The 14,469-nt window shown below is 28.5% G+C and overlaps 2 protein-coding genes across 3 annotated transcripts; one reads left to right on the top strand and one right to left on the bottom strand.

The window, feature by feature from the left end:
• Positions 1–245: 245 nt before the first annotated feature.
• On the top strand, positions 246–1,786 carry LOC109121092 (uncharacterized mitochondrial protein AtMg00810-like). Its single transcript, XM_019215574.2, has 2 exons — positions 246–401; positions 501–1,786. The coding sequence occupies exons 1-2, from the start codon at positions 246–248 to the stop codon at positions 1,599–1,601; spliced, it is 1,257 nt and encodes a 418-aa protein (XP_019071119.1). The 3' UTR covers positions 1,602–1,786.
• Positions 1,787–5,760: 3,974 nt separating this feature from the next.
• Positions 5,761–13,875, bottom strand: LOC101254527 (bHLH transcription factor AH). Of its 2 annotated transcripts, XM_010328066.4 has the most exons (9): positions 13,558–13,869; positions 12,488–12,742; positions 10,388–10,484; positions 9,530–9,544; positions 9,316–9,372; positions 8,650–9,166; positions 7,587–8,201; positions 6,669–6,976; positions 5,761–6,295 (listed from the first exon to the last, which is right to left on the bottom strand). In XM_010328066.4, exons 1-9 carry the CDS (start codon positions 13,668–13,670, stop codon positions 6,212–6,214), a joined length of 2,061 nt encoding a protein of 686 aa, XP_010326368.2. In that variant the 5' UTR covers positions 13,671–13,869; the 3' UTR covers positions 5,761–6,211. The 2 variants fall into 2 exon arrangements, with proteins under 2 accessions (XP_010326368.2, XP_019071360.1); XM_019215815.3 differs by lacking the exon at positions 5,761–6,295 and having other exon boundaries at positions 6,865–6,997; positions 13,558–13,875.
• Between the last annotated feature and the right edge of the window lie 594 nt (positions 13,876–14,469).

Here is a 14,469-nt window from a genome sequence, read left to right as displayed (position 1 = left end):
AAGCCATCCAAGACCCCAGATGGATTCAAGCTATGTAGGATGAGATTCATGCTTTGAAAGATAATCACACATGGGAACTTACAAAATTACCTACAGATAAAAAGGCTATAGGATGCAAATGGGTTTACAAAATTAAATATACAGCTGAAGAAAAGGTTGATAGGTTCAAGGCAAGGTTGGTAGCCAAAGGTTACAACCAAAAGGAGGGTTTGGACTATAAGGAAACATTTTCTCCTGTCGTGAAGATGGGAATTGTTCGAGCTGTCATAGCATTAGCTGCTGCACATCATTGGGATATACACCAAATGGATGTTTTTAATGCTTTTTTTCAAGGTGATTTGAATGAGGAGGTGTATATGGAGTTACCTATGGGTTTTGTCCATACCAGTGAGGAGGGGACTGTATGCAAGCTCACTAAATCACTGTATGGTCTCAAACAAGCTAGCAGACAATGGAACATCAAATTAACCACAGCCTTAGTCAATTCTGATTTTTAACAGAGTCACTATGATTATTCACTGTTCACAAAACATCAAGGAGAAAGTTTGGTGGTGATATTGGTTTATGTTTATGATCTATTGATCACAGGTAATGATCACAACTTGATATTGGAGACCAAGAAAAATCTCAAGGAAAATTTCAAAATCAAGGATCTAGGAAACTTAAGATATTTTTTGGGAATTGAGTTTGCCAGGAATGAAACAGGAATTCTCATGCATCAGAGAAAGTATTCTCTTGAAATGATTTCCGAGATGGGGTTATCTAGTTCTAAACCTGTTAGAACACCTTTTGAGCTAAATCAGAAGTTGACTACTACAGAATTTGATCTGCATTTTCCTCCTACAGATGAGAATTACAGATTGCTAAGTGATCCCAGTGTATATCAAAAGTTAGTGGGAAAGCTACTTTATTTGACGATAACAAGACCTGACATTGCATTTGCAACACAACTTTTGAGTCAATTTATGCATAATCCAAAAACATCTCATATAAATGCAGCAACGAGAGTGGTTAAATATGTTAAACATGCACCAGGATTGGGAATATTCATGTCTGCAGATTTAGGCAACCAGTTAACTGCATTTTGTGATGTAGACTGGACATCATGTCCAAACAATAGGAAATCTGTAACTGGTTATATGATTACATATGGGAACTCTTTGATCTCATGGAAGTCCAAGAAGCACAACACCATCTCAAGAAGTTCAGCTGAGGCTGAGTACAGAAGTCTAGCTTCAACAGTTGCAGAAATTATATGGTTGACTGGGTTGTTTAAAGAGCTGGGAGTACAAGTGAAGTTGCCTGTGCCTATATATAGTGACAGTAAGTCAGCAATACAGATTGCTGCTAATCCAGTTTTTCATGAGCGAACAAAACACATTGACATTGATTGTCATTTCATCAGGGAGAAGGCGCAACAAAGACTCATTCAACCTATATACTTAAACACAACAGAGCAGCCTGCAGATTTATTCACTAAGGGTCTTACTTGTGTACAACATACATATCTACTTACCAAGCTGGGAATGAAGAATATTTTTCATACGCCCAGCTTGAGGGAGGGTGTTAAACAATTAGTAAAATGTACAGCTGTCAGTTAGTGTTATTAGAGTTAGTTAAATTAACAATGATCAGCAGTAATAGTTAGTTAGAAGTTGTTAGTCAATTAGTTAGATATATTTTACTTCTATAAATATAAGAGTAATAGTCATAACAGAAGTGTGAGCTGTATAGAAACTTTCTGGAAGCTTCTACAGTTTAATGTGAAGCATCTTCTTCTTCTTCATTTTTCTTCTTCTATATTGTTACTGTTCATCATTTGATTACTCAATTCTCTTGAACTTTACAAATTAATGTCGTTTATTGAAGATCTTTAAAAAGTTTATCTAGTCTGTATACCATGAAAATTAAATCTTTTTCATTTTATTTGAAAACTTTAAATTGAAATAAAAAATGTGTTTAATTCTATAAAATACAATTCAGATGAGGTTATTTTGTTAAAATAATTTGTATATGGTAAATTTGATAAAGAAAATTTTTTTATAAAAGTGAAAATGAAGTTTCGAATGTTATTCAAATTTCAAATATAACTTCAAATTTCTTCTATGACCTTACACTAATTTTGGGATCATTTTTATGATTAACACTAAATTCCAAATTTCTATGACCTATCATTAATTTTGAAATAAAGTTTTGAAAAAAACTATTCTCAAAAGGTCTATTGTGTGTCTTGACATAAAAAAATCCTTCTCTTTGTTTTTCATGTGACTGCTGGTTGTTGGCCAAACAAAAATCTCCAAAATATTTTTCAACTAGGAATTGTTTCTTTCTGTTCTCTTTTATCTTTTAGTCTGTTAAAGAAAATAATTGTTTTTATTTTTTTATTATACGTTAGTTTTTATTTTCCACGTGAAATTTAAGATCATATGAATAAAAGATATTTCGGTATATAATAAATATTTTTTTTAAAAATCATATGATTGATTAATTTTTTTTTAAATTTCATGATAAATAAAAATCATATAAATAAATTAGAACGGAAGATTTGCATCGTCAATGAAATCGAAAGATAGAAAAGTATGTCTTGATGAATGAGACAAAAAGGTAAGACGATAAGGTTGGTGAGCTATCAAAAATGGAGAAATGAGGAGAAAAAGAAACTATAATTAAGTTTAAGTAACAGTACATTATTTCTTGCACTTAATAGAAACATTGAATTTTATTTATTCAAATTTTAGCTATTAATGCGTATTATTTTTTTAGTTCTGAACTTTAATCATAAAATGTGTTTATTTTTAATTTCATAATTACTTTAATGGAGTTCGAAGCCTAAAGGGCAAAAAAAATTATCAAAAATTCTAAATGGGTATATCAATTTCTTTTTTAACTGAAAGGGTTAAATTGCAACCTCCGTAGCGATTTTGTTTTCAAAATTGTATATTTTTTTTCTTTTTTATAAAAGAATGCACCGATTTTGGTGGATTTTTTTTAAAAAAGGAAAGCTAAAATCGCTGAGATAACAACGTTTTTATAAGAAAAAACTTTTTTTAAATCGCTGTTTAGGTAGCAATTTTAGTGGGAGTTTTTTTTTTTGGAAAATCTCTGTGTTGACAGCGATTCTGTACATTTTTTTGTTCTGTCATTTTTTAAATAAGGCATCTATTAAAGTATTTTTTTAAAATTTTTTGCCAATTATTTTTTTTAAAAAAAATCGTATTAAATATTGATAACTTTTTTCTTCTTCTGATTTTGATCAAAATAAAAATTGCATTACAATTGTTAATAAAGATTTCACTAAATGATTTTATTTTTTTAAAAAAAATCTAAATAATATATATATATATATATATATATATATATATATATATATATATATATATATATATATATATATATATACGCGCGCGAAGGAATGGCAGGATTTTTGTGAATTTTTTTTCTTCGGAAAATCACTGAATTTTTTTAACAAAAAAATCGCTGCCAACTTGCAATTTTGGTGGGTTTTTTAAAAAAAAATAAATCACCGCCAATTCTTATTTTTAAATCATAAAATTGTTTTTGAAAAAATTCGCCAACATTTAATGCGATTTTAAGAAATAAAATGACAGCAATATTTTTTAAAAAAATATTAATTGACGAAAATTGCAAAAGAAGAAATTTTAAAAAAAGAAGAAAAAAAGATCCAAGGAATCAATTTTTTTAAAAAAGAAAAAAAGGTGACAGAGCGCTGCCACGGTAGCGATTTCCCAAAAAAAAAATCCCTCTAGGCAGCGATTTAAGAAAATTACTTTTTTTTTATGAAAACGCTACATGGCAGCGATTTAAAAATAAATTATGAAAACGCTGCATGGGCAACGATATTCTTGTAAAAGTGAAAAAAGTTCGGAAACTATTGCTGATAAGTTAGCGATTTTGCCCTTTTAGTTAAAAAAAATTGATGTATCCTTTTAAAATTTTTGACAATTATTTTTGCCCTTTAGGCTTCGGACTCTACTTTAATGTTATAAGTGCAAGCAAAAATCTTGAGTCATCGTAAACCTAAAACACATTTTATTTCAAAGTATTACTACAACAAAAGAACCAGTAAGAGTCGTTTGGTGTGGAATACAATATACAATAATCTGGAAAACATAGGATTATTTCCTACATTTGGTTGGAGGTATTAAATAGTCATGAAACTATTTATCTCACCATTTATACTTTAGTGATGTGATAAGTTATCTCATATATATGTTAGGGGTGCTTTGCTAGTTTTTGCATTACATCTGCTTATTCGATCCTAACAATATATAGTGGGATAACTTGTTTTGAGATATATAGTTAATCGCAGGATAGCGTATTCTCAATTAAACGATCTTTTAGTGATAATAAATTAATATGCACATAAATAAAATTATTTTTTAAAAATATTTATAGACATTAGTTAAATTAATTTAGTTGTTAGTTGAAAGAAGCTCCAAAGTGAAGTCCAAAAAGGCATGGACATGGACTGCTTGGAGGAAAAATAAATGTTGTCTTAGTTATACATATGATAGACTCCACTTATTTGAAAATGAAATCGAACTTCTTTTGGGTTAATGACAAAAAAATTTATTTGATTTTGCACTATCTTTCAAAGATACCCTAGCTGTGTATTTATTCAATTATTGGAGTTTATCAACATCAAATCACTATTTGCCTTTGACGTTACTTATTTACTTTACCGTTACTTGCATCGTACTTTGCGGATTATATATATATGCTATCCGCATTAAAAGTATAATACATGGATAGATATTTTAATTTAGCCTTCGAAGAAAACTTAAGCTTGTAATATGTGGGCCATATATACAATATAATAGGACAATATATTTAAGACGTGCGAGTGTTCACACATTTTAATATGATATCAGAGTAGATTTTTAACGCGTTTGACTCGTAATATGGGAAATCTCAGTAATCATTGAATTGGTTATTTTAATTTTAGTTATCCATTCACTTCGCCACTAATCACTAACTATCATGAAATTTTTGTAGTCATTGATTAATTATTTGGATTTTCATGTTATTGATAAGGTTTATATTTTCATCGTGTAATTTTTTCTTTGTTTCTCCATCCTCGCTTCCATTTTTAAGTGCTAGCAAAAAGTTTGAGACTGAAGCCTAAAGGCATTTTTTAAAACAAACAAATCAAGATGAGTCGTAAAATTTTTCATGTGCTTAATTCGTGAAAAAAAATTAGACCTTTGTATGATGGGACACGTGAAAATTAAATACAACAAAATAATAATTGTTTGCTATCTTTAATAACTTGAGTTTTTGGATAAGATGATGGTTTGTTTAACTCTTCAATAGCCTCAACTAACAACTAAGTAAACACTTCACAATTTTGAGGATGCATATCGAAATACTTTAACCCATCTTTACAGTGTCAATTGAACACGCTCCAATTTACAAAATGATCATTTATACATTTTCAAAATTAAATTTATGTGTCATGTTAACATTGAGTAGCTAAAAATACAGTAAACATGAATTAAGATATCTATATCTACATTATCTTGTTTGATTTGCTAATACCAGTTTCTTTTGTCTTGTTTGATTTTGTTTCTGAACAAGGAGTAAAAATCTTGACGTTTTCAAATAATGAAAGTATTTTCCCTTTTTTATTTAATTCATGAAGCTTGGTATATGCAAAACAGTGTAGAAATGAAGTTTTAAAACATTTTTCAAAATGAAAAACAGATTTTTCAAAATGAAAAACAGACTTTTAAAACATTCTTTCTCAAGCTAAATACGAGTAATAATTGCCATGTTTTTACAAGTCAATAAAAACCAAGAACTTAAACAAAAAAGACAGTGACTACTTGGGAATTACATTGGTAATATAACCAAAAAAAGATATATTCATATGTATCACTCATAATTGCATTGTTTAAGTTATAGATAATTATACTTTCATACTAAATTAATTACTAGCTACTTATAAATTTCCATCATTTTCTTATTTAATTTAACTATATATATATATATATATATATATAGATAATCTCTCTTAGTGTGTCCCAAAAAAATTGTCTTTTCCAACTTGTCCAAGCTTAGTCACACATGACTCACTAGAGTTGCATTTATAATATTTATAATATGATTGGTGTTTAATTGTTTGGTTTGAAAGAGCTGAGCAAATTATAGACTAAACTTTTTGAGACAAACTAAGAGGTATTAGATCAATTTAATTAACTCTAGGGATTATCTGATTTATTGACTTTTTCACTTCCAATATGCTTGCCTTCCTTCCATATATATTTTCTTTTACCTGCAAAACAAATAACAAAAAGGATTTATAATCTATTTAGTCAAGCTTCTAATATCAGTTGTTCGTAATTAAAAAAAAATTGAAAGCGATAAAGAAAAAACTCTTTTTGCTAGGTAAATAAAATCAATTGTATATATAATATTAGTAAATATTGTAATTAATAACCCCCTCTTCGTCCCTAGATACTATCAACAACTTAATGCTCAGTCACTCTTTTGTATTGATACGTATTAAGATATGATATATCACTTCGTTTTGTACAAAAATACAAAGTTGTTGTTTAAATTCCAATTCTAAATCCGCTTCTATTTTTACTATTTTTTTTATTATTTTCAAAATTATAAATGTGTTATAAGTTATTTTTTGTTCATACCTTAGCTCTTAACTCAGCCAATAAGAGTCCAGTACTAAGAGATGATTGGATTGCTACAACTTCCACCTTTAGTTCCCTTAGAACTTGCATTACATCTAACAACAACCCTTCTTTGTACGGACACCGGAGCTCCACCAGTGCATCGTTTTCGATGATCGAGACTTCCACTTGCAAAACCTCCTCTTCCATCGGTGGAGAACCCGTCATCTTTGCCGGTGCTCCGACTATACTTCCCTCCACCGTACTCTTCATTCTCCTCTTACCCTTCACCGGAAACGCCTTTACTATTGGTGAACCACTCTTTTCATCTATTTATCACGTAAAAAATTCTGTATCAGTTATGCAGATATTAGTTATTCCATGTTCTATGGTATAAATTAATTCTAAACATTATCTCTAATAACTTGTACATGTTGATTATGTTGAAAATAAAACTAATATGACCTTCATCATGCATATTGTATTAAAAATGTCATGTTTCATATGAATAAAAAAATGATCAACCAAACAATGTGTAACTTATGCTGGATTTTATGTAGTTACTTTTCCTCATTTTTGTAATAAAAACAAGCATAATTTTCATACGTAAATAATTTATCTCTAATCAGGAATCAAACGATCCCCTTATAAGTATATTTTATGAATATAGTAATTGATAACTTGATAAAATGGAAGTAACCTATTAGTCTATTACTATTCAGAATTTTGTCATTGAATAAATATGTTTTTGTGAAATATTATTCAGGACACTATTATTTTGTTAACTAAGAAATGATAATGCTAAACTATATATCCTAGTGACAAAATTAGCTCATAAAATCATAATAATAACTCAGTCATTTATTAATTTAATCTATTTGATCTATTTAAACTCAGCTCAATCCGTCCAATTATCAACATGTAGTAAAATATAAATACCTGATTTTTTGGTAATTTCCGTGTGGCGATCACGCGCTTCGAGATCCTGAACTTTCTTACGTAACTGCTTCACATACTCTATTGTATCGCCAAGTATCGATGCTTTATCCATTTTCGTAACGAAGGGTACCAAGGACCTTAAAATAATAAAACGCTCATTCAGCTTCTCTCTACGACGTCGTTCCGCTAGTACATGGTTCCCGCTCGTCTCTTCTTGTTGTGTACAACTATTTATCGTACATCCTTTGCGGAATCGAGACGCTGCGGCCGAAGAGTCGGCCGCAGCAGCGTCTCGTGACTTTGGAGACAGAGCTTCTGATAATTTTTTAGTACTGTGGAGAAATGGGACAGTGAATAGTATGCTTTTGAGCAGCCATTGAGAGGTGGTCCCACTGCCATCGCCGATATCGTGGCGACGACAGTGGGAGAGATTTGGGCTACAAGTGACGGGCCATAATGTGAAAGCGGATTGGGCTGAATCAGGAGAAATAGAGCCCATTATGGTAGCAGAAGAGGCAAACTTGGAACTTGTGTTCGAGAGGTGTTCAAGTACAGCTGAAACTGTTTGAGAATAATGTGTATCTTCTTGTGATAATTCATCATAACTAGGTATACCTGCATTTGATTAAAAAAGATAATTGAACTTTTAATATTAAATTATCATAGTATAATTTACTAAGATGTTACATTTATATACTGATATTTGACGTTTAAATCTTATTTATTATACCTAGAAGAAAGAATATATTTGCTTTTTAAGATGAGATGATTATATAATTGCAATATATACCATCGTCTTTTTAATTAGCTATGTATTACACATTTCATGTGAATTTACCTTTTAACAACATAGAAATACATTATGAGATTATTGAAGAGGGTTGATTTTCCTTCTTTTATTATAATAGTGTGTAATATACAAAAATGATTCTAAATTTTATGATAGTTAAGCATAAGAAGTGTTAGATTAATAAGCGATCCAACTTAAGTAAAATGAAATATTATTTTAAAACAAATTAAATATTGAAATTAGAACGGATAGAATAATAGCTTAAGCTAATACCTGGTAAATGTTGAAGGTCTTGGAAGTTAGCCCAACTAATTGCAGTCTCAGCTTTGAAAGAGTCAGCCGTATTTCCAGCTTGGCTAATACCATCCAAATATAAATCAGTGTCCATATTATTAGAGCCATCATCCGGTGAGCCGAGCCGTATAGCTTCAGACATATCAAGCTGCATGAGCTCACTAGCCTCAGCCGCCATAGGATTAGCCGCTCCAGCCCCACTTTGAATTGCTATACCATCCGAGTCTAATTCAGCTTCATCATTTTCATCCTCGTCATCCTCAGCCTCGTCCTCGTCCTCGTCCTCATTTTCTTCTTCTCCAGTAATTCTACCGTCTTGATCCGCTGGACAAATACCCGCAGATGACGGAGTATTGCTGAAGTAAAAATGTGGCTCCGAAAAGGCGGCGGGATCCGAAGTGGAGTGCTCAGATAAAGCTGGCTTTGGTGGCTGAGCTTGTTGTGGCTCATTGAAGAAACTTTTTACGCGATGTATAAATCCAATATCTTCTTGAACCTGTGTGTGTATCATGTACGATAAATTCATCAATCGATTAAATTATATATACTGATAATATAAATATTATTTAAATTAGTAAAATCAAATTACTACAAAGTGTATCAATATAATGTATATATATTTGACAACTTATTTTAAGTTTTTACCTTTTCTATAGTTCCGAGTTCCACAACACCGTCCAAGAGAGGAATACAAACTACAGTCTGCAACATTTTGAACTTCATCAAATTTTATTTTTTTTACTTTCGTAAATTTCATATCAAATTAAAATTAATTAATCAAATTAATTGAATCACGCAAAATGAAATATTTATCCCAATAATTAAAATTTAATAAGTCAAAGGGTCTGCAGTTTATTACCTGTATGCGGGCACTCTATATAATAGGCATGTCAGTGTTCCATGAATTAAAAAACAAAAAAAAAAAAGAGTCAGATAATTAAATTGCTTTAAAAAATAATAACAATAAATTATTATTTTATCCGTTCAATAAGTTAGTTTAATTCGACAGATCTAAAATAATTTATATATATTTATGTGACTAAAAATAATTTCATATTAAAAGGAAATATTATAAAATTATTACTAAATATAAAATTTATTATTCTTTTTAAAAAAACATATAAATTAAAACCGAAAAGTAACTATTTATTTTTGGGCACAATTTTATAGTAATTTCAATCACGTGTAATGAAATTTTAACGAGCAGACTATACATGACCATATATAGGTCAATGAAATCTTATATGTCTATCTCTGTTTGATTCTGTGTGACATTATCTTTTTAATTGTACGTGGTAAAAGAGTGAGATATTTATATACTATTTAGAAACATTTAATTCATTATGACATAACTATATATATTTATATCACATTTTTATTATGAATTTCAAAAGTTTTACATAATTGCACAAAAACTATAATTCTGATTTTTATTTTAGTTTTATATATAATATTGAGTTATGTTATATCATAAAAATTTTAAATACAAGGAGTTTAAAAAAATATTCTTACACGCGATTTATAGATAACAAGAGTCACGTGGAATGATTTAGAAAATAAATTTACTATATCCTATATTTTCTTCACTCAAGAGTAGATCAACAATATATTCAGTTACGAGTGAAATATGATGAGGATGACGTATATAAAAGAACTTTACTTTTATTTCGTGAAGGTAAAAAATAAAAATTAAAAGATGGTAGTGATTAATACTTACCTTAGCAAGAATAGCTCTACAGAAGACTTTGCTATCAACATCATTTGCTCCCATTATCCATATGTGATGTTTCTTTGAATAAGCCTTGCCTGGTAATCTTTTTTTTTTTTTTATGAAAAAAAAATATCAGAGGTAATGTCATATGATACTATATCTTTATTAATTTATTTTTTAATAACATTATTTAAATATATAAAATGATTTAACAAACTTATTCTCATTTTAATTCTTGTTAGAGGAGGATGAAGTAGTCAATTATCTTGTTACTTAAGGTTGTCAATATGTTATTATTGTGTTGGTGAAAATAAAAGAGGGATTGCTCACTGCTCACCTGGTCATTCAATTAATACTTACTGTCAATTATATTTATTTTTTTTATTTTAATTTTCTTCAATAAAGAAAGTGATTTTCTAAAATGATAATCTGATTATTCAATTAATACTTATTATCTTAAGTCTATCATATTTTTTTTTCTTTTAATTTTCTTCAAATAAAAAAAGTGATTTTATGAAATAATAACTATTTATCGAGTAATCATAATAAATAATTAATCTAGAAATCTTCAATTAAACTGAAATAATAATTACTATATTAATTAAGTAACCATACGTTAAAAAATTGAACATTTCCTTTTAGATTTCAATAAGTAACAATTTTTTAATATGTCCCCACTATTCCTATAGTAATAAGCAACCCATTAATTGTAGAGCAATATTTATTAGACCCTCAACAAGGAAGAAGAGTAAGCATTGAAGTTACCACATTAATTAATTAACTTATTTTATCAGTAACATTTAATCTATAGCTAACGTTGACTTGTAAGAGTTAAATTTTCTATGAATATATGGTCTCTCATTAATCAAAGACTTAGGGAGGTCACAATTGAAGTTGCTTCTTTTGTGTATATATTCTTGCTTTTATTTCGATGTAACAACCCTCATTCACTCTCCAATTACTACTCCATTCATATTTACTCGTTCATATTTAACTCAACAGATTTTTAAAGGTGTTTCTTTTTATTTTTACGATTTTACCTTTTTATTGTTCATTTTTCCTATAATTATTGTCCAACTTTACTTGTTCAATTTTAAAATCAAGAGATAAGTTATATTTTATATCTATTTTATCCTTAATTATTAATATTTTCCAGCATTCATATTACTTATAATTAATTTAGGTGATATAGTAAATTAAAGTTACTCTTTTATTTATTATTTCTTAAGAAATGTGTCAAATTAAATATGGAGAACTAAAAAGATGGGCCAATGGAGTAATATACTCTCTCCATTACCTTTACTTGTAATGTTTCCACTGGACACACCCGTTTAGAAAATAGTAATGGACATGAGTATTATACCATACTATCCCCATAAATTGATGTTTAGTATTAGTTCTTGAAAAATGATTTTGAGAGTAATTAACCAATGATAAGAGTAAAAAACATGAATAAAGTAAATTACGTTTTCTTAATATGTTAAAAGTGACAGACACAAATAGTGAAAAAATAAAAATGAACAAGAAGAGTATAAAATGATAATTTTTCTACATCATCCTTATTATTATGTGTTAAGAAATGAATTGAAAATAATTGTAGTACTTAACTAAGAGTAAATTAGGTATAAAAAGGTAAATTATTTCTTTCTTTTTGTAAAAAATATTTAAAAAGTAAAACATAATTATATGTTTTTAATACAACGAACAAATAAAAATGAGCGAAGAAAATACTTTGTATGGTCATGAATATTGATCATATTGTTCACTTGACTGAAAATTCTTACTAGTAAGTTATTTGTGGTAATTTTGATATGACAATATTAAAAATACAGTAAAAGTCTTATTATTTTCTCTGTTTCATTTTGTTGAAATATTATTAAATTCACTTATATTTAGTTCGAAAGAGAGTAACATTTTTATATTCACGAATACTATGACATGTCTAATCTTATAATTTTCAAAATTTTATAAGCATACAAAATATCATGGCATTTAAATATAAAAAATTTCAAAAAAATATCTCTATTTTTTAAAAAACTAAAACTTCTTATCTGATAAAATTAATGTTAATATATAAATATTAAATTCTGATAAATGACGACTTACCCAATAGGTGGAGGAAAAGAGAAAGAAACACACATGAGATAAAACCACTCAGATTCCGTCAAATCCTCCGGCGACAATGCTGCGGACGGCCTTCTCGCCGGGGGATTTGAGTCACCGGCAGAAAGTGAATCATAAAGTTCTCTAAGTTGTTGGCTTCTATGAAGAGAAGCTTCTTCAGCAGTAACTTCCATTGGCTGCACAGTTTTTCTAGTCTTTATAGCTCCATTATAATATCCATCTCTCCACACTAACACCCTATCAAACAATAATATAGTATTATTAAAAATGTCAATAATGAAAAATTCAATCATGAGTTTACGAGTTTATACATAAAAAATAAGTATACTTTTAAGAATCATGAGTAAGTTATTCTAACTTTAAAATACTCATTACATTAAAATTCTAAATCTTTCATAAAATACATGATTCTTGATATTAAACAAAAGGAAAGAACCTTGATAGATTCAAGAGTTCATAAAATTTAGAGAAATACAAATATCTATAATATAAAATTTTTGAAAAATGATTGATTTCCAAAAAAATAAGTAAAAACAGAATGAAAGACAGTCCAATATTAATAAGGACGAGCTTTCTCATGAAGGAAGTTTCGCGCTCTACTGCTTGTATATCGATCGGGAAAAAGTAGTAAAGACATGGTTTCAACAAAAAAACAAGGTGAATAAGCGATAATGATTGAAGTGCATCCTTTTGTTCTCAGTTCGTAAAAATTACTTCTATCACTAACCAGTTCAGCTCGACTTTGGCTTTTATGTTATCTAGGTTAACTTAGAACTCATAATGCCCAAAGTTTATATCCTTTCATTATTTTATTTGATATAAAACAATTGTTGATAAAGACACACTTATCAAGGAATCAATCATATTTTCCAAAATATATATTACTTTATCAAAATCAAAACTCAAAATATTAAAATTCTGAATTTTATTCATTATTTAAAATAGGAAAATTATCGACATGAAAAAAGATCATATATTTTAAAAATCGACTTTTTCAAATTCAGAACTCAAAACATCTAAATCAATATGATAAAAAATAAAGACATACATACCCTTGTTTTGGACAAAATTGCCAAAAAATACTATAAGTCCATTTAACCGACTGGACGGAATTTTGCAACATGTTTTGTAACTGCAGGCTATTAGGCTGTATAATCTCCATCATTAATCTACTAGATTTAATTATTTGATTTTAAACCTTACACTAAAAAACTAATCAACAAAATTAGCAGAGAAAAATAAATGTATTTTTTTTTTTTGGAATTTTTTAAAGAAGACTGAAGAGATCTTTTAATTTTCTTGAGAGAGATATTGATGAAAAGAATATAGAAGGTGGTTGATTTTTTTTTGACTGGTTGGTGACTACCAGATGGTTATGGACTTAGTCTTTTTATTTTTTTTGTCATGGGTATTGATATCTTCATTTAATAGATTTTGTAACTATTATAACCCATGTTTTCTAACAAATCACTTATTTTTTTATATTAGAGATATGGTCCATTATTTAGGAATTATATTATTATTAGAATGATATTTAACCACGCATACTATTGACCCTATGTTTGCTTACTATCTATGGCTATATGTCAACATCTATGTTTAATTATAAATTTTATCATTGTTAGGAAATTAAGTAGATGAGAGGACTAAGCTTCCCTAAATGATTTAAGTAGGGGTGTCACTATCGAAGAATGGTAGATCGGAGTCAGAGATTTTAATAAGATATTTCAATTTATATAACAATAAGCTAGATTAAACCCTTGTTTCAAGTTAAAGGGATTCGATCCATATATTAGAACTTTTTCTTATGAGTTCACTTCTTCTTTTTCAAATGTATTCAAAATAGTGAACAAAAAATGTACCAAAACAACACCAAGAAGAACATACCATGAATATGAAGAACCTAACCACTATGTTGCACAAACCTTTGTGTCTCGAAGTGTCACTTGTTCAAATATATATCT

Source organism: Solanum lycopersicum, chromosome 9, assembly GCF_036512215.1.
Source record: "Solanum lycopersicum chromosome 9, SLM_r2.1".
Taxonomy (NCBI): Eukaryota; Viridiplantae; Streptophyta; class Magnoliopsida; order Solanales; family Solanaceae; genus Solanum; species Solanum lycopersicum.
The sequence above is the reverse complement of the archived record's forward strand: the minus strand, read 5'-3'. Positions and strand labels throughout refer to the sequence as shown.